This window comes from Cydia amplana, chromosome 16 (genome assembly GCF_948474715.1).
Source record: "Cydia amplana chromosome 16, ilCydAmpl1.1, whole genome shotgun sequence".
NCBI lineage: Eukaryota > Metazoa > Arthropoda > Insecta > Lepidoptera > Tortricidae > Cydia > Cydia amplana.
The window spans coordinates 3,222,934-3,242,775 of record NC_086084.1 but is presented as its reverse complement, the minus strand read 5'-3'; the positions used below and the strand labels follow the sequence as shown (position 1 = coordinate 3,242,775).

Genomic DNA, 19,842 nt, shown 5'->3' with positions numbered 1-19,842 from the left:
GAGAATGTTGATTAATATTAGACTTGAACTTATTTAATAGTGATGAGTCAAATGACATAACTTATCCTAGTAACATATGATAACAGAGCAGATGTCAGTATTCCAGTGTTTTCATTACATTTTATTAACCTGTCTCTACCCAAGCTGGATATCTCCGGCCAAAAAAGAGCCATACACATTTGTCAAGGTTTTGAGTTTCTGAGTTTGCTTTGATAATGGCCGGAGATCTCCGGCCTGGGTAGATAGAGGGGTGCTTTTTTTTACAGCTTGGTAGATGACAGGTTAAGAACTCTAAATTGTTTTTATGTGATTTTTAAATGGTTTCGGCTGACTGAAAAAGTGAAAACTATCCCTCCAAAATTACATTTAAAAAAACTTACAAGAACATCTTTCTTCTCAGCAAACAAATGCCTATACTTGAAAGCCTCAGTGAGGATCAGACACTTATGTTCAGACGAGAACTTCATAGTGTCCACCTTTTTTTCTTTCTTCATCACCAGCATGAAGTCCTGGTTGGCTGAGGAGTTGGAGTGTTTCGCCGAGGCCACGGTGACCACATCCGCGTACAGCCACTTGTTGGTCACCTCCAGCCTGTCCGGGTTGTATGTGGTGATCCCGTGGGTACCCACCGAGAACACCCGCTTGTACTTGCCCTTCCATGAGTGCTTGGTGACGAGAAATGACGCCACATCCTGGTTGTCTTTTAGTGGAATCATTTTAGCATTGCCTGCAACAATGGTTGTGATAATTTATATCGACAGTGACCTGTTTCAAGGAAATTCCCATAAAAAAATCAAATCTTGTTATGGGAACGCTAACATTATGACAAAGCAGGTAATTATTAAATTAATGCTCTCAATGAATCTGCTGTTCACACAGTTTCATTCACTTCCTAAACATTAGATTCGACATTAGACACACTTCCTGAAAATAACTTCAGGTCGAATCCTCCCCTTTGTAAATATATGAAACAATAATGTTCGATGAAGACGTGTAAACAACGACTCGCGAAACATATTTTTGCCGGGCTGGAAATGGTTTTGGCATTCATGTAATACTCACAATTAAGAGGCGGACAGTCGAGCTACAATCGTTTTAGCTAATATCGGATAGGAACCACATAGTATACAAAATTTGTTATAAATTCAACAATAAGGAGGTCTAGCTTACGGACCGACAAATCGCTGAAATTGACAGTTCAGCATTGGAATTGCCAACGTGGATAATTGCCAAAGTGACGAAAATTTAAGTACATAAGAAAGCTTATTTCTAGTTCTTACTTCGATAAAATAATCAACGTTGTGTTATTGTTTTGAAAATTTACAGGAAAATGCACAAAATTATAATTTTGGACCAAAATAAACATTAGAAGTTATGCTGTCAATACGTTGTCAGCATATTTTTAAGAGCAGTAACACTACCGTCTGACAAATGTCAAAAGTTAAAGATCGTTTGAAAATCATGTGCTGGTGAACTTTTATTATTAACAAAAGTATACATTTATATCAATCAGAAGTAAATACTGCACACAATTTTGTTTAAATTTAAATATATTATGTTAATCTCATCAGATATTTTTATTTTATAAGCTTTTGTAAAAAAGTAAGTTAAAATACAATATATTATATTTAAAAAATGACAGCTTTTTGTCTTCTGAACGTGCCTTTCACTTTTCGCAGTTTTCGTCTGCAGTCTCAGCAGTCGCGTGGAGCCGTTGCTAAAGTTTTAGTTAAAACTTACGTGCCACGTCTTAACTGCACAATGGTTCTCGATCTAGACTTATTCCGTGCTGACAAAGACGGCGACCCAGACAAGATCCGTGAGAACCAACGCAAGCGGTTCAAAGATGTCGCTTTGGTGGAAACTGTTGTTGAACAAGACACACTTTGGAGACGATTGCGCCATGATGCTGACAACTTAAATAAGCTAAAGAATGTCTGCAGTAAAGAGATCGGGCTGAAGATGAAGGCCAAGGAGGCCGCGGGGCCGGAGGATCAGGAAGTGCCGGCAGAAATCGCCGATAACCTCACAAATCTTGTTGGTGATCAGCTCAAACCTCTTACTGTGAACCAAATCAAAAAGGTACCGCATTGCATCATTTTGTTTTTTCTTTATTTGCATGTTTATATACTATTTTTATACTTATATATATTTTATAAAGTAATGATATGACTCACATTTCCTCAACCATATGTTTCTACAACTAGAGTTGCATCATTCATGTGTAAATAACTTTTATTGTTTGTAACTCTAAAATATGGTTATAATTTTTCTGTGAAAGCTTTATAATATAACACTTCATGTTATTTATTTAAATAACATAAGAACAAACAATTACATATAACAGTACCTTTAAGCTTAGAATAAATTTAAAAGTGGAAAAACCCCAACACAGTGTCTCACCCAAGACAGTAATTTTTCCACTTCTAAATTTATTCTAAGCTTAATAGCATCGATCGCAGACATTTCTGCTTGTTAAAAATTAAACAGTACCTTTATAACTCATTTTGTACATTTCTTTTACTGCATATTGAAGTTTCATTTAAATTGGAACTAATGTTTATTATAAAATAGTTTTAACTTAATCTGTTTTTATTTCTTTTTCAATAACCAAATAGAGAAATAAGATTTCCTCAAATAACAGTGATGAATAGTGTAGGGGTGCACCAATTAAATATACTTGAAATAAAGAAAATATTTGTCATTAAAACTATGTTTTTACAACTAACTATTCATCTATCCAATACAGGTCAGAGTACTAATAGATGAAGCAATCACAAAGAATGAGCAGAACCTCATAACAGCAGAGAAAACTCGCTCAGCAGCGTTACGGGAAGTCGGCAATCACCTGCATGAGTCAGTGCCCGTAGATGACGATGAGGAACACAATAAGGTGGAGCGTACACATGGGGACTGCACTGTGCGGACCAAGTATTCACATGTGGATCTTATCTGCATGATTGATGGTAAGTTTTTAAATAATTTCTAAAATATGAAACATTTTTTTGGCAATGTTAGCTCAGAACTGCCCATTTGGACAGTTATTCATTATTATTTGTATATTGTGTTTTCAGGTCACATAAAATTTTTTACTTAGTAGGCTCCAGTCTTCCTAACTGCGTCGACTCACAATGTCATTTAATTGCCATGGCAAATAGCCAAAAAATATTAGGAAGATATTTTTTCCTGATAGATCATAGCCATTTTATTTAAAGAATCCTTTGACTTCTCATGAATCTGTGGAACTGTTACTTTACAGCACTGACAATCCAACCTCTAGACATAGCATAGTCGCGCTACCCCCTCTGCCACACATACGGTAGCGTTACTCCATCTTCGAGTCAATCCCGTGCCGTGATTGGTCCGTGTCTTTGAACGGACCAATCACGGCACAGGATTCGCTCACCTCGTCCCCCCGCACCTCCGTATTTTTGGCAGCATCGGTTTCATGAAATAATTGGCCTAAGCTCAGTCTAGAGGTTGGATTGTCAGTGCTTTACAGCAAGCATGTCAAATGTGACTGCCTCAATATTTCTTCCCATTAGGCAGAATTGTAGTAGCACAATTTCTTAGAAAAGAAAGATGTACTATTCACTTACTTTAATATCTTATTAAAACATTGCAATAAGTGATATAAAAGTTGATTGATTTATGTTTGTTAGGTATGGATGGCGACCGTGGCACAGCAGTTGCCGGCGGGCGCGGGTACTACCTCAAGGGCGCCGCCGTGTTTCTAGAGCAGGCCCTAGTACAACTCTCTCTACGTATGCTGCTGGCCAAGGGCTACACCCCACTCTACACTCCTTTCTTCATGAGAAAAGAGGTACAACATTCAATATAAATAAATACTAGTGGCTCTTGGAGTTGTAGACCTTGCCATAAGCTTAGAAAATTAAAAAATATTAACTTTGTTGAGTCATTACCACAGCAAACTCTAATAGTCATAAATGTCATAGAACCTACTGGCGCTTAAGTCCTTTATTCCAATTTCCGCTGTTTTGATTATTATCCAAAACAGGAAACGCTGGAAAATTCTATGTAAATTTTCACATAAATTATAATTACTTTAGCTCTGCTCTGTCGTTTGTACTTTCCCGCCAATTGGGATAAAACGAGTCCAAGTCGTCTCGCCATCTCCTTTTCGGTATGCCTGCACCATTGATCGATGGCATAAGGTCGTATTGCTTGCATCATACTGCAGACATACCTATTGGCTGTTTGTGCGTGACTTAGACCACTATTATTTATTCTGTGCTTAGTCAACGTGACAAATCATCATAAAATTTGCATTTGCCATTATTTTTGTGAAATCAATGGTTACTAAATAAAATCATATTTTCAGGTGATGCAAGAAGTGGCCCAACTAGCCCAGTTCGACGAGGAACTGTACAAAGTGGTCGGCAAAGGCTCTGAAAACAAGGGAGACTCCGCAGTAGAAGAGAAATACCTTATTGCTACCTCGGAGCAGCCGATCGCAGCATACCATAGAGATGAGTGGCTGCCTGAAGCTTCCCTGCCTATCAGGTATAGTACTGGAATCAAGGAAGCAATGTGGGCAGTAGATGAGATGATATAGGGGATTTCACTGTATTTAAAATAAATTATTTTACACCATGCATGAAATAAAGCACCAGAAGATTAATAGAGAAACGTAGACAGCGGTAATTTTTAGACACAATATCCATTTTAAAACCCATATAAAACTATAAAGAGTAATTTATTTGATTGTGACGTCACAATGTGACAATGGAATTTATATGAAACACTAGCATGTGACGGTCACATGCTAGTGTTTCATATAAATTCCATAGTAGCAAAATCGTTTTGACAGTTCGAAAAAAGAAACTGATTTGACTAGTAGTCAAATACCCTATTGCGGAGAATGCGGAGACCCTTGAGAAGGCCTTTTTCCAGTAGACATATTTCATATTCATATTTCTTTATTTCAGCTAAATATAATAATGATTGTCTTAATTTCCAGATATGCCGGTTTGTCGACGTGTTTCCGGCAAGAGGTCGGCTCTCACGGACGCGACACGCGCGGTATATTCAGGGTGCATCAGTTTGAAAAGGTGAGTGTTTACTTGGCAAAAAACCTATAATATTTCTCTAAAATCCTTTTGTCTTATTTTTGCTTCTATTAATAACAGCCATAAGTTCCTGACATATTGCCATTTAGCCCATTTAAAATGCCAATATGCTCTGATTGTCAAACATAATAGGTTAATCATGGAGTCCAAAGATCAGGGAGCGGGATCTATAGACCCAAGAATTTAGGTTTCAGCCTGGGTCTAATGAACTTGAGCTTTTATTGAACTAGCACAAAAATTTTAGCCGTATTTTATCCTCCATTACAGCACAAGAATACTTGACGGTTGTCTACTCGTACAAAATTATTTGTTTTGTAGTTTTTACGTCATTCGTCTTTTCACATGATTTTTAGGGTTCCGTACCCAAAGGGTAAAAACGGGACCCTATTACTAAGACTCCGCTGTCCGTCCGTCCGTCCGTCCGTCTGTCACCAGGCTGTATCTCACGAACCGTGATAGCTAGACAGTTGAAATTTTCACAGATGATGTATTTCTGTTGCCGAATAAAATAAAGATTTAAGTGGGGCTCCCATACAACAAATGTGATTTTTGACCGAAGTTAAGCAACGTCGGGCGGGGTCAGTACTTGGATGGGTGACCGTTTTTTTGCTTGTTTTGCTCTATTTTCTGTTGATGGTGCGGAACCCTCCGTGCGCGAGTCCGACTCGCACTTGGCCGGTTTTTAAGTTACCAAAACAGTAAAAAAAATTCCAGGTAGAACAATTCGTCCTAACCTCTCCCCACGATAACGCCTCCTGGCTCATGATGGACGAAATGATCAACAACGCCGAAGAATTCTGCAAGGTCCTCGGCATTCCGTACCGCGTGGTCAACATCGTGTCAGGGGCTCTCAACCACGCCGCGGCCAAGAAGCTGGACCTGGAGGCCTGGTTCCCAGGGTCCGGGGCTTACAGGGAGTTGGTGTCGTGCAGCAACTGTCTGGAGTACCAGGCCCGGAGGCTGCTCGTCAGGTGAGGATGCGAGGACTAGTTAGATGTTCATAGAAGAAGGCAAAAAATGTTGTCCACAGTTTAGGAGCAATCTAAGGAGTATCAGACCAAATCCCAGACACGTTCATTATTGAGTCTGCTGCCAAAAAACTTGAAGAAGAGAATAATTCTACTTGAAAAGGATTCAGAGGCAGTGTATCCTTGCGTTTTAGGGTGCCTGGCCGCGTAGCCAACGTGCTAATCGCTTACGCTCCGTAGCGATCGAAACGCAACTGTCACTGTCGCACTAATATGGAAGATTTCCTCTTAAAGTTGGCTAACCTTAATAACTTTGGGCACAGAATAACTAATAGTACTACCGTACAGAAAATTCACTCCTTCACAAAAGTCAGGTTTAGGTATAAAAATAGGTGTATTTTTATACCTAAACCTGACTTTTGTGAAGGAGTGAATTTTCTGTACGGTAGTACTATTAGTTATTCTGTGCCCAAAGTTATTAAGGTTAGCCAACTTTAAGAGGAAATCTTCCATATTAGTGCGACAGTGACAGCAGTGAGTGGCAGTGATATCGCCGCATGCAAGCAAAATTTAAACTTATAACCGCGCACGAACCGTGAATCTCCTTTGCGCGCCGCAGTTTTATGACCGAGCTGTGAGTGTCGGCACGGGGTTATCACTTGACAAGTTTTTATACCTATACCCACTGATTTATTGTTTTTAAGATAAATATTTTGGAATTACAAACGTTGATTATGTAAACATACATTTTTTATCCGAAGATAGCATGTCTGATTCTCGCGGAAGTAAGTTTCGAAGCCATTGTGTATTTTCAATTTTGCGCGAGCGCCACGTGACACGACTATCGTGCACGCCGAGCGGCAGCCCACTGCCATACGCCTGTCCGATGGGCGCGCCGGCCAAATGTACCTAAACTGCGGAGTGACACCCCCCTGCTTTGGGTTTGACAGATACGGGCAGACTAAGAAGATGAATGCAGCCACAGAGTACGTGCACATGCTCAACGCGACCATGTGTGCCACCACCAGGGTCATCTGCGCAGTGCTAGAGGTCAACCAGACTGAGGAGGGCATCAAGGTAATTATCGTAATAAAATAAACATAGCATCAATGATTTATAACTCAAGATAGGTTATAGGCGTTCCAAAATTGAAGCGCTTAACTTGTGACAAATTGGACAAGTTGCCTTCAGTCGCGGCTGGACAAGCGAGAAATGTGCACGTGCTAACGAGCTCCCGTACACCGAAAGAGAAAGAGACGACCTTATGTTTAACAACGAGTGTGACAAAGATGGATGGAATGAGAAAATTAATCAAAAATAACAGATTTCTTCGTAGGCACAGAAATAAATATGGAAGTATTTTTTGTGCACCTCAAGTATGAGTATAACCTATCTATGGTTATATAATATCATTGCATAGCATGGTATTCTTAACCTTTTCCACGCCGTGTCAAACACAGAAGCTTCACTCAGACGCCACATCATTGAAGTGTCAAAACCACGTCAAAACTGAGGTTGAACTTTATGTATATGCACGTAGGTCGATGTTGCTCTGTAGTCTGTGACCGATTAATCGGACTTTGGCGTTGAACCTACGGTGCGGATATATCGGTCATTAGGGTTAACTAGCGAAAATTCTGTCTCAGAGGTCTGTAACGCCTAATGGCGGTATTCATAAACGGCTGCTAACTTAATCAGTTGATGATCGTCGTTTGTCCCTATCTGTCGGTATGCCATAGAGAGGGACAAATGACGATCATCAGCTGATTAACTTAGCAGACGTTTATGAATAACGCCGTAAGTGCTCTTTTGAGTCTTCTTAACCCTTTGAATGTTTGACGTCATAAACATAAACGTCACTTATCACGGGCGCAAGCGAGCTATATAAATCTAGAAAGTGTGAAGGTCACTTTGTCAGCGGACGCCATCACGCTAACGTCCACGCGTGGGCACGATTAATTATGACGCCTTTGGGTGTTTTCAGTGGCGGATTTAGTCTGCCGCCCTAGGCGCCAGGCCCTGTAGTAAGCACTAGCCGCCCCTTTGCACCCACCATCATATAGACTGCCGCCCTAGACCCGGGCCTACTCGGCCTTAGGGCAAATCCGCCACTGGGTGTTTTTGGCGTTCAAAAGGTTAATGTGGCTTATGTCCATGGGCGACCATGACTGACGATGCTCAGTGGCTTTTTAGTGTGTGACTGTATATAGTAATCGCGGAAAAATCTAAGGTGTGTGAATGAATAATGGTATCAACTGACCTAATTTGTGCATTTTTGACAACAGGTACCCGAAGCCCTAAAACCCTGGATGCCTGAACAGTACCAAGACCTGATACCGTTCGTGAAGCCAGCTCCCATCGACCTGGAAGCAGCATCGGCCGCCAAGAAGAAAGAAGGGAAAAAGTAGTCTTCGCTGCGAAGATACAAAGCTTAATGCTTTTGTTTATTTTTATGCGAAGCATTTAAATCTTTTTTATTATTAAATTATTTAAATGAAGCGTTTTGTTTACTTACGTAAAATACCCATTGACATATATCTCAACACTGGCGTTACGTGTACTAAAAATGGTACTAGTTCAGCGGTGTTACTTACGAATTCGAGCCAATCGTGTAGTCTAACGCAACTAGTTGCGACCAATCGCGCAGCCGCGCGCGCGTGACGCCAACTCGTCAACCAATCGCGTTGCAGCGTTTTCACACCGCTGTACTCTGGCCCTATTCATGCTCTATTCTTATTGCCCGTAAGGCTAGTCCTGAGATATATATATGTCAATGGAAATACCAATCTACTATCTTCTAATCGCGATTAGACACTTGTTTTGTGCTGGAAGTCAAAGAATATCATAATAGGTACTCACTAGCACTCATACCACAGATTTAGCTCTCCACCACCACTGGCCAGTACATCAGTCAGCATCAAATAGATAGTGCCGGAGCGGACGGCTAAATACGGCGCGTCCTTATTTCTATGTTAACAAAGGTGTTATAGTTCGTAGATTGGAAGCTGGCCCCGAACGGCTTATCCTTTGTCTATTGTTAAGTAAATCGGCACGTGCCACTCCCTGCATAAAAAAATGAACTATAACTGGTTATTGAATTACAACTCCTATGGAAATGGCAATAAGATTCAAAATGAACAAATGGAAAATAATTTTCCATTTCTTGTGTGGCAGGGACCACTCGAGAACTACGGTTACCGAGTGCCGGCTTACCCTTTTTTCGCAGGTAGCGGCACGTACGGGATATATTTAGCCACTTTGGCAGTCACTATCTAATTGATGCTGACTATGTATGTATATAGACGCTTCTTTACTCGCACAATATTACACTATGGTGCAATACGTGTTATCCTGTTTTTTTGGGACACGATTCCTTCTTTGGATTACATTACTTTAAACTATTTTAATATGAATAAAACACCATTTGAATATAATTTCAATATTTATTGTGACAATTGCAGCCCATCGGCTAAACATCCTAGGCAATGCAAAACTTACATTAATCGACATACAAAAATCATTAACTAACCTCTCGAACCTCAGAGACCTTACCATGGCTAGTTATATGTATATTATAATATGTATAACTGTACAAAGGAACAATTAAATCCTCATAAACTAAAAAATAACTCAAAAATATATTCGCTTTTGCGAAGCAACGAATAACATGCAGTGCGCAAATTTAGAGCTCATATTTTTTTACTTTAACGTGTTTAGGTATACATTTCTGGCCAAAGATTCACTGACTGTATTAGATGAGTCAAGTCTTAAGAGTAAGACAAATACGTGTTTATAAGTTCTAATTTAACGGCTGATGTAGATGGCGCTGTACTGATCCGTACATTATGCGGCAACTGTCAAAAGTTAACTTTAAACTATACAATTACCGTCAACGTTTTCCAAAGTAAAAAGCGCATGAGATATAATATAAACAATAACTTGTGTTCCTAAACATGTGAAAATGTTACATTTTTACAACGAAAATACCCAACTCTTCACGTTAACCCTAGCACGCCTATCCAATTTTCAAAGTAGATAATACACTATGGTCTAATTATAATTATAAGCGCTGTGGCCAAAGGGATTAAGTCCACATTTAATTGATTTCATAATTTTGCATCAAAACTATACTTATACAAGACACCTTCGAATAGTTCAGAAAATCGGATAATGACTAAAATCACTCCTAGTTCCATTTATCGGAATTACCCGAATACACCTTGGATCATTTCAAATCGTGTAACAACTATACTACTTAAGAAAATTACTCAATAAATATGATTATGTCTATATTTTATAACATGTCAACAGAAGCATAATAATTCACATTTTAAAATTCGCCATAAATTATTGTGGTACATCTGCTTAGCATACTTAGTGTAATGTAGTACAACATTGTTTCTAACAAAACGTGATACTGTTGTCTCCTGGCAGACCGGACACAAAGCAACAAGGAAAACGTGATCCACTACTAGTTTACTTAACAAAATCCTCCTTGTAATCATAATTATTATGATAGGTTTTATAACTCTCAAATGGCACTCAACATATTAAACTAAAATTGTAATTACTTAAAAGTTGTGCCAATAGAGATTCTACGCCAGAATGTGGAATTCTCTGTGGTAGATTTAAGATTGTAGTACAGTTCCCATCAGATATATCGGAGCGGTCAAGGCGCTCAAAAACATCTGAACACGCCTCTATTGTCAAGGCGTTACCAGAGTGCATGTTCAGATATTGTGAACACCTTGGCCGGTCCGATATATCTGATGGCGATTGTACATAAAATCGTAATGTGCTATTGGTATTAACAGTTCTTAACTATATTACGCTAAATAAACCTAATAGTTTACTGTATCTGGTATGCACCATACCATTTAAATTAAGGACCCATACATTGAACTGAACACACGCTGCCAGCGTAAGTGGACATGTAAACAGTAGGATTTTCACAAGAACACATTTATAAGTAGATTCTTGTTAGATTGTACTTATAGTACCTATGAGTCATTTATTGCAAAACCTATAACAGTAATTTCCTCATTCTTAGCCAATAGAACTATCTAAGAACCACACAACTATTGTAATTTGTAGTTAGGTGCTGCTAGTAGCAAATATGCAAGGTCCTATGACAATGGGAGTACCTAGTAACTATAGTCAGAATCCTACTTGATAAAAGCATATCACAATACAAATAAATATGATTACATTAGAGATTTTAATAGTGATATTGTTGACAATATACATACATGTATGTATCGATACGGACTCATCTATTTCAAAAATAAATACGAAAATTGTATGTGTTCCAAAGGTTATATGTTATATATATAATTGAAAATTCCTTGGTTTAGCAATTTTTTGATTTGTGGTTGTCAAAACATAACTTAATTAAGACCATACAGAGTGAGTCGCCTCGAGAGAAAATTGGCTCGCCATCTACAGTTCAGACCACATATTGAGGAAATGATACATGCTTGCACTGTTTAAACTTTTAACCGCCAGCAATTTTTGATCGAGCATGCTCGTGTCGCCACCGACAGTAATTGTACCACGCAGAGTAAGGTTGGCATAGTTACGGGAGTTATAAATGTGCTGTTAAAACCAAATCAGATCTTTGTCTTATTTATCAGACTGTGGCGAAATGAGCTGGATATGTAATGTCTTATATATCAGACTCTGGCGGTTAAAGGGTTAAATATCTTGGTCAGCTGTAATCTTATACTACATACAAATAAGGTATTGCTCAAAAGTCTAAAGACAATAAAAACATATTGGTTATATATTTTAACTACTACTTATAAAAAAGCTAGATATAATGCTCTTATCTCAGTCATCTCAGTGGCAAAAATAAATAAATCTAAAATGGTAAATCATGAATGTTATTTGTTGAACTTTTTGCACAAAAGTGTAAAACCTAAGTGTGTGCTTTTTCCAATTGTATTTGTACATGAAATCAAAAATCATTTAGTCTCAGTAAATTAACATTGATAGTCCATATAAGCTGAATGTGATATTTATAATAACTTATTTAAATATGCCATTTATTCACACCAGTCTAGATTTTATTTATGCAACAGAGATAAGACCTAAGTAATAGCAAAACATTAAATGGATACATGTTTAAGGTTTTTCCATTCAAATTTACAAATTATCACTGTGTTTTTTTTTCACAGATGACAGTGGGACTGATTATAGAAACTATGCTTGCAAATTGTAAAAGCAGTCTCTTTAAACAATCATAACAACCCTTTATAAAGTCCATGCACTCTTATAGAAAATAACAGTTTTCTCAAATATATTACATATAAATTTTGACCTCAATATTTGAGAATGCATTTTGACCAGAGTATTGAAGGTTTTCATGAAGAAATCACAACATTGCCAAGCCAATTCATTAACAAGCCAGTTGGGCTTTTTGCCTGCACTTGTGCATTAAAGCTCTCAAAGTAAACTGCCGCCTCGCCAGAGCCCGCACCTGCTTCAAATAAGTGTCCAAGTCAATGACCTCCTTACGTAGTGCTTCTCCCATGTAGTACATAGCATCTTCTAAAGTTGCTTCCTCAGCAAAAGCATTCAAGAGCTGATTATATAAAGGAGCGGTAGTCACCACCGCCTCATCCACATCTACTCCTTCTTGTTCTGCTAATCTCTCAACAGCTGCCTGTAGTTCTTTCTCTTTCTCTTGTAAAATAACTACATTCTTGTCCAGTTCCGAGCGTTCCCTCTGAAGTCTACTTAAGATATCCTCAAGCCTTGATTTCCCTTCTTGAAGCTCCTGTTGAGTCCGCCTCAGCGTCTCCAGCTCCGCTTGTGACTGCTGGGACTGCTCCTTGAGTCTTCTCCTCAGTTTATCTTCAACAGCAGATAGTAAGGATGCTTTTATGTGTTCTTCGGTTATTGTTCCACTGTTGGTGTCTGGTCCAGTTTGGTAGGTAGCCTGTTGTGGGGGGTAGGGCGTGCTCCCTGGCAATGGAGGGTATGGCACTCCATTAGTAGCAGCTGGGCCTGCACCAGGGTATGGAGAACCATATCCTGGATAAGGCACATTGGATGTAGTTGGATATGGTGTTGGTTGTGGATAGCCTGCCTGTGGTGTGACTTGAGGATAGCCAGCACCTGGATAGGGCTGAGGCATGAACGAATTGACCGGATACGGAGGCCTGGCTGCCTCACTGCGCGGTTTAGAGTACACTGGAGGCAACTCCCCAAAAGCAGCTATCATGGCTTGAACAAGGTTCAATAAAGTTGATTTCTGTGGGTTCCATTCATGTAAAAATGGCAGATAGACCTTCCCGTTGCTGTCCACGTATTTAGAGACCTTGATAGACATGTCGGGCGTCGGTTTAACGAAACACAGAGGTACATTAGTTGGATGGGTGTCCATTAGCCAAATACATACTGGTATGTTGTAATAGGCACCTTTGTAGTGTACTGGAACAGTCCCTTCTAAGTTGAGCAGATCCTTCCTAGTTCCATTGTTGAAAACAAAGGCCTCCAAACGATAAGTGAGACTTCTGTGTGCTTGTATCAAATTAATTACCTCACGAGCTGTGTAATCGCGATGCTGGTACTTGGATAGGTATTGTTTCAAAATAGCTTCGTCGTTAGCCATGATTCTGCTTTGTCGTTTAACTGTACTGCAATTACTTTTGTTACAATGCAATTATGCTAAATAAACGCGATCACTTAACAAAATACATCAGTCAATAAAGATTTGTGATGAAATTTGTCATCGAATCGAATTCGATTGTGGGGTTACCAGACTAAAGAAACTGCAGCGGAAGATTTTGACATAAGGGCATAAACTCACCTAAGGAACATACTATAGTTGTTTTTTTTTAGCATTAGAAAGAACTTGAAAGAAGGTAAGCGATTATGACATGTCTTTTAATTGAAAAACACTTTTTAAAAATCAATAACTATTACTTTTGAAAGCAGAAGACTATAAAAGATCGTATTAGATTCATAATTGTTACATATATACCCTAACTTATTTTTAACATGTATTTTTCAATTAAAAGACACATCAAGATTGTTTACCTTATTTCTAATGCTAAAAAAACGAACTATAATACCATAAAATTATTCAATGTTCCTAGAGTCTGTGCGGAAAGAGAAGAGTCGTGGAATGTATGGGGCCCGATACATTCCACGACTCTTTACGCACAGACTCTAGTATGTCTCACAACAGTTTAAATTCGATCATACTAATCCATTATTTATCAACTCCCGTGGTAGCACTACGCTACTTGTGCAAGGAAATCCAAATGACGTAAATACTCAAACTTGACCTAGAAGCACTAGTGCGAATGCTTCTGAAGTAACTGAAGCAACTGGTAAATGCGTGACTAGAATAAATGTACTATTCGGAAAGAGAAGAGGCGTGGAATGTATTGGCCTGGGCCCATAGATATAATATTTTTAAAGATAGAGTCTAAGCCATCTGTCACCGTAGCCTCACACACACAGCCAAATGTTATGTACGAATAACAATGAGGAACCAGAGGCATGTGGCCACGACGATAAAGTCATATCGATAAACTATACGGACTTTTTTACAGTTAAAATTTTACTTGAAAGGATTTTAACTACCTAAAATGAGCAGATAACCATTATAACACAACTTTATATACCGTGTGTAAATCCAATACCGGCGATAAATTAAACCAGATATAGAATTTATCCTTGTAATCATTAATTCAGTAGTATTTTCAGAGATGTACAAAATGGTTTTAAAAAAGCATTCAAATACAAAATGCAAAATACTTTTCAGATTTACTATTTCAAATGCAAAATACCAAATAGTTTTGCGTTTTGTATTTCAAATGCTAAATGTAAAATAGGTATTTTCAAAATGCTTTTTCAAAATAAAATACCTTTTGAAGTTTTGACCAAATCTCAGATATTTTTGTTTATTTTAGGTATTTATCATGAGAATAGCCATAGAATAGATAATGTTTGTCATTTTCGTTTCACATTGACACTAGTCAGACATAATAGTCGGTTTAGACTCTCGTGGCTCGCAAGCTCGTCGAGCTAATATAATTTAAACACTAACGGCACGGCATAAGGTTTATAACCGAATGACAAGCCGAATGCGAGTGTGTCGAGGCGAGCCACGAGACGCGCCGCGAGCCGAGCCGCGAGTCTAAACGGCTATAAGGCGCGCACTCTGACCAAAGAAAAAAAAAGGGCGCGCATGGCTAGCAGACGCCTCTATCGGTCAAATTCGGCAATGCAAGCGTCATTCGTTCATTTCATTTTGTTTGACTGGTAATGTTGGCTAAACTTAATCACAAAGTATTTTGCATTTTGAAATGAATATTAAAAATGCAAAATACATCTCGAAAAGTATTTCAAATAAAATTCAAAATGTTTTTTACTAAAAGGCATTTAAATGCAAAATACAAAATAGGTATTTTGCATTTTGTATTTGCATTTTAAATAGAAGTATTTCAAATAAATCGCATCTCTGAGTATTTTAAGTTACTCTTAATTATGACCCCGTTATAATTATTTGAATTATTGTCTAAAGGAGGCATGGAACGCCACATATATAAAAGTTACATTAAAAACCAAATAAAATATGTTTTTCACAATAATAGAGTTTATTATTTATTATATTATAAAGTACTCATTATCCATTAGCATTTCCAGGGTGTTTATTTTTAGTGAAGATATCGAAGCTTCTATTAATCTCTATTCCGTTCCGCTGTGTAGATAATATCGATATATAACATGATTAAAATCGACAAGTCCACATCCCTAAAAACGTGCAATAAACCCACACATACACATTTTAACGCACACATACAAAGCTTGCCCACCACCAAAATGGCTACGGTTTGACGGATAAATTTTGTACTGAGAAATGAGAACGTTGGGGCCTTGATTGGGCCCCATACATTCCACGACTCTTCTCTTTCCGCACAGACTCTATACAAAATGGTATCACTTAACAAAATGGTTTCGCAATAAAGAATTCTATTCTATTCTAGTACACTCAAGTTATTTGCATTAGCTCAAGACGGATTTATTCGAATATTATGTACACAAACTACTAAGAAGATACTACGTATTATGCAGGAGCGATAGAGAGGCAGTTAACGAAATTTAGTTTTTCGCGGTAGACCCTCCCCGAACCGAAATTCACAAATTGCGGGGATCTTTCTCTTTTACTCCCATGCAGGCGTAATAAGAGTGACAGAGAAAAATGCCCGCAATTTGCGAAATTCGATTTTTGCGGTTATAGCCCAGAGGGCCTACCGCGAACCACGTTCGAAGTGTTACCTCCCTGTCACACTTACGTACGAATTTACAAGTGCGACAGAGAGGCAACACGTCGAACGTAGTTCGCGGTAGGCGCTCTGGTTTATTCGTGGTATCTATAGTCGTTGAAGTTGCGTCGAAGCCACTGACTATAGCCTCCTCCAGACTTGGAGGATATAATCAAACGGAGACGCCATGTCTGTAATTTTCTGTACAAAACAGTCTGCCGATTTTTGCGGGGGAGGGGAACGTCAAATGTATGCGTAACGTAAAAATAGCCATGTCAGATAAACGTCAGTCCATACATTGTGTATGACCGTTGGCCGCCTATTTTCGGCAGAGGGGAAAGCCTGGTTAATGGCTACTCCGTTTAGTTGTATCCTCCAAGCCTCCAGACGATGTGCGTGAATCGCGGGCGAAGCCGCAAACGCGAGTGTGGAGTCGATTTCGCTGCCTGCGAAAATCGACTCCACACTCGCGGTCGCGGCTTCGCACCGCGATTCGCGCACGAGTGTGGAGGGGGCTGAAGAGTAGTATAATGGCTCCTCTACACAATGGGCCAACGCCGGCCACTCCAAGGGACGCATTTATGCGTTAGAGGGAGCAAGTGATATTGCTATCTCATTCTACCGCATGGCTGCGTCCCTTGGAGTGGCCGGCCTTGGCCCATCATGTAGAGGAGCCATAATATATAGGACAAGATGTGCGCTGTGTGCAAGTACTTCTACAGTTTACCAATATTTCTAGCTATTGTTTGATAATGAATGGCATTCTTGTAACAAGTGCTGCCATGTCAAATATGAATCCATACATTACCTCTGGCAACAAATTGCGGCTGTCAGCTGTCATTCTGAAAAGTGTTCTTTTTCGGCGAACTCCCGGAACGTCCGTGGCGCTCGCCTTTTCAAATCCAGCTAAATCAGCTTGGAATTTAATTTATTTCCTAAGATATTACTATAATATCCTAGCAAAATGCCGCCTAAGTTCGATCCTAATGAAGTTAAAATCGGTAAGAAGCCATCCAATACAAAAAGTTAGCATGTACAGGTGAAGTGATTTCTACAAGTTTGGTGTCTGATTTTTGCAGTTAACTTGAGATGTGTTGGAGGAGAAGTTGGTGCCACATCGTCTTTGGCTCCTAAGATCGGTCCCCTCGGTCTGGTGAGTATAAAAACTTCATTTCACATATCTTAACCTCATCCCGCCTAACCTCTAAACTTCGGCGTGGCAGTCTAAACATATTTGCTACAGTTCCTGGATATTTCTAAGGAACTGTTGCTAACGAGACTTATTAGTGAGTTTTCGTTTACAGAGGCAATTAGGGTCTATGCATTTTTGATGTTGAAATCATATTTTAAAAGTCTAATTGCCTCTGCAAGATTGAATGATCCTGGGGGGTGCCTCCCTACCAGGCGCGTCCTTCCGGTTGGCGGATGGAAGGAACCCGTGACTCAGGATCCGTTCCCTGTCGCGGCTACTCCGAATGGCCAATAAGGAGTCGCGGACCAGGCATGACTGCCACGCCTTGTACTGAGGGAAGAGTATGTAAGTTACGCCACTCCCTTGCCACACTTTCAGCTTTTAAGACTACTTTGAAATGCCTTAGGGCTGATTTAGACGGCGCGCGAAATCGCATGCCATTTTAGTTACATTGCGGACTGTTGGTTACATCCAATTCAACCGACCGATCAAAAACCGCAATGTAATGAAACTCGCATACGAGTTCTCGTATCGTCTAAATGAGCCCTTATAATTCTGGAATATATTTACCCAAAATATTTTCATTAGTCTGCCTTAAAAACTCTGGCCAGGGAACATTAACCTTTTAACCACTGCAACTATTTTAAATAACTTGCAATAGTAAGGTACTTTCGGTCTTGCCAAACATCTAAAATCGAAATTTCGTTATGCCTCTCCATGCATCAAACAAAAGAAGTAGTTAACAATATTTCATTGTACATAAAATCTGATCGGAATGAGTGAAAGTTAATTTTTCACTAGTAGTTGTTGGCAGTCAAAAGGTTAAAACTTATATCATTATTTCACGCTTTGTGACGTTATTTTAGCAGCCAACCAATCGGCTGCTTACATGTGTAACCCCGGGAAGGATCCACTAAAACTATGGATTCCTAACTCCTATTCTTTGCATGAGGATTGGTGAGTTACACATTTCATAATTATTGTTAAAGACGGGAAATAAAATGATTTAGCCAACTAATGAAATTTTATCATCTAAATAAAATGAAAAAATTGCATTAGTAATGGTGTATCCCTTGAAGGTAGACAATCCGTTCTGTTTGTATTCATTTCCTACCAATAAAACACCAAACGTCTAATTAATTTGATTTATTTCATGTCTAGAAATTTTGCTTCAGTATGATGAATATTTTCAAAAACGCAGTAATAATGTAACCACCTAAAAAACTCAACATTTCCAAGATCATTACCACCAAGACTGCTTGTTAACCTTATCTCTTGCCACAGTCCCCCAAAAAGGTCGGTGACGATATTGCCAAGGCCACCAGCGACTGGAAGGGTCTGAAGATCACCGTCCAGCTGACGGTGCAGAACAGACAGGCCCAGATCTCCGTGGTGCCGTCTGCTGCAGCCCTCATCATCAGAGCTCTGAAAGAGCCTCCCCGTGACCGCAAGAAGCAAAAGAACAGTAAGTTTTTCAAGTTTTTCTAAATAATCTGAGAAAAGGTAATTTAATTTTGAAAACCAATTCTTACTCAATGCAATTAGTCCAATGTTTTGAGGTCAACATTTTTATGGGCCAAAAGCACCACAGTATCTAGGCTAAATATTTTTCTTATTTAGTGCAAAGCATAAACAAGTAAGGATCATCTACTAAAGCGAAAACTAGCTTGTACTAGAGCAAAATGTGGTAGTTAACCGTGTGAATAAAACAAGTAATAAATTATGGAATCTTTTTATAAATTAAAAATAAAACCATTTACAAAAAAAAATGCTTGCTGATCTCTCTGCCCGGCTACAAGATTAGGCTGGTTTTGTGGCGCACTGATGTCCGTCGGCTTCTTTCTAATAAGCTCCCTGTTCATGCATGTAATACGCGGCCTGCCTGCGCCGACGGTCAGCGTGATACTAAAACCAGCCATAAGCCAGGGATACGGCGTTGGGTGAAGTGGACGAGTCGATGTTGCCAAATTTCACTCGACATGTCTGACACAATCGCGAAGGTTGTTGTCAGTGTATATCAAAGTCGCGGGATATGTCAGGCGAAGTTTAGCGAACTTTCAAGACCTTACTAATAACACATTCTCCATTCCAGTCAAGCACAGCGGCAACATCTCCCTCGAGGATGTGATCAGCATTGCCAAGACCATGAGGCCCCGCTCCATGGCCCGCGAGCTGTCCGGCTCGGTGAAGGAGATCCTCGGGACCGCGCAGTCCGTCGGCTGCACGGTGGAGGGCCGCGCGCCGCACGACCTCATCACCGACATCAACACGGGCGCGCTCACCATCGACGAATAGATGAACGTTCTAATTTA

At 39.4% G+C, this 19,842-nt stretch overlaps 4 protein-coding genes and 1 long non-coding RNA gene across 6 annotated transcripts in view; 3 read left to right on the top strand and 2 right to left on the bottom strand.

Annotated features, from left to right (window-relative positions):
• Positions 1-1,262, bottom strand: part of LOC134655421 (dnaJ homolog subfamily C member 13) — a 65,673-nt gene extending 64,411 nt beyond the window's left edge. Inside the window, exons 1-2 of the mRNA XM_063510889.1 lie at positions 1,063-1,262; positions 381-727 (exon numbers count right to left, since the gene is read on the bottom strand). Of these exons, the coding sequence (XP_063366959.1) occupies positions 381-716 (336 nt within the window). The 5' untranslated portion in view covers positions 717-727; positions 1,063-1,262. The remainder of the gene's footprint in view (positions 1-380; positions 728-1,062) is intronic.
• Positions 1,263-1,673: 411 nt separating this feature from the next.
• Positions 1,674-8,499, top strand: LOC134655263 (serine--tRNA ligase, cytoplasmic). Of its 2 annotated transcripts, none has more exons than XM_063510713.1 (8): positions 1,674-2,082; positions 2,750-2,966; positions 3,663-3,823; positions 4,343-4,524; positions 4,982-5,076; positions 5,809-6,061; positions 7,009-7,135; positions 8,344-8,499. In XM_063510713.1, the coding sequence occupies exons 1-8, from the start codon at positions 1,762-1,764 to the stop codon at positions 8,464-8,466; spliced, it is 1,479 nt and encodes a 492-aa protein (XP_063366783.1). In that variant the 5' UTR covers positions 1,674-1,761; the 3' UTR covers positions 8,467-8,499. The 2 variants fall into 2 exon arrangements, with proteins under 2 accessions (XP_063366783.1, XP_063366782.1); XM_063510712.1 differs by having other exon boundaries at positions 1,675-2,082; positions 4,982-5,072; positions 5,805-6,061.
• Positions 8,500-11,458: 2,959 nt separating this feature from the next.
• On the top strand, positions 11,459-11,853 carry LOC134655137 (uncharacterized). Its single transcript, XR_010097413.1, has 2 exons — positions 11,459-11,542; positions 11,751-11,853. It is a non-coding gene; the product is annotated as an uncharacterized LOC134655137 (long non-coding RNA).
• Positions 11,854-12,233: 380 nt separating this feature from the next.
• LOC134655262 (tumor susceptibility gene 101 protein) lies at positions 12,234-13,812 on the bottom strand. Its single transcript, XM_063510711.1, has one exon. It carries the CDS (start codon positions 13,671-13,673, stop codon positions 12,456-12,458), a length of 1,218 nt encoding a protein of 405 aa, XP_063366781.1. The 5' UTR covers positions 13,674-13,812; the 3' UTR covers positions 12,234-12,455.
• A 3,366-nt stretch (positions 13,813-17,178) lies between these two features.
• On the top strand, positions 17,179-19,842 carry LOC134655261 (large ribosomal subunit protein uL11). The gene is made up of 4 exons (XM_063510710.1): positions 17,179-17,339; positions 17,418-17,491; positions 18,815-18,995; positions 19,623-19,842. The coding sequence occupies exons 1-4, from the start codon at positions 17,303-17,305 to the stop codon at positions 19,823-19,825; spliced, it is 495 nt and encodes a 164-aa protein (XP_063366780.1). The 5' UTR covers positions 17,179-17,302; the 3' UTR covers positions 19,826-19,842.

What these genes read in the sequence shown, in the direction of transcription:
- LOC134655263 (XM_063510713.1), top strand. Translation starts at nt 1,762, where the DNA reads ATGGTTCTCGATCTAGACTTATTCCGTGCTGACAAAGACGGCGACCCA. An exon ending in CTGTGAACCAAATCAAAAAG is followed by an intron (nt 2,083 to 2,749) that starts GTACCGCATTGC and finishes TATCCAATACAG; the next exon opens with GTCAGAGTACTAATAGATGA. An exon ending in GCCCGGAGGCTGCTCGTCAG is followed by an intron (nt 6,062 to 7,008) that starts GTGAGGATGCGA and finishes TGGGTTTGACAG; the next exon opens with ATACGGGCAGACTAAGAAGA.
- LOC134655262 (XM_063510711.1), bottom strand. Translation starts at nt 13,673, where the DNA reads ATGGCTAACGACGAAGCTATTTTGAAACAATACCTATCCAAGTACCAG.
- LOC134655261 (XM_063510710.1), top strand. Translation starts at nt 17,303, where the DNA reads ATGCCGCCTAAGTTCGATCCTAATGAAGTTAAAATCG. An exon ending in TCCTAATGAAGTTAAAATCG is followed by an intron (nt 17,340 to 17,417) that starts GTAAGAAGCCAT and finishes TGATTTTTGCAG; the next exon opens with TTAACTTGAGATGTGTTGGA. An exon ending in AGATCGGTCCCCTCGGTCTG is followed by an intron (nt 17,492 to 18,814) that starts GTGAGTATAAAA and finishes CTCTTGCCACAG; the next exon opens with TCCCCCAAAAAGGTCGGTGA.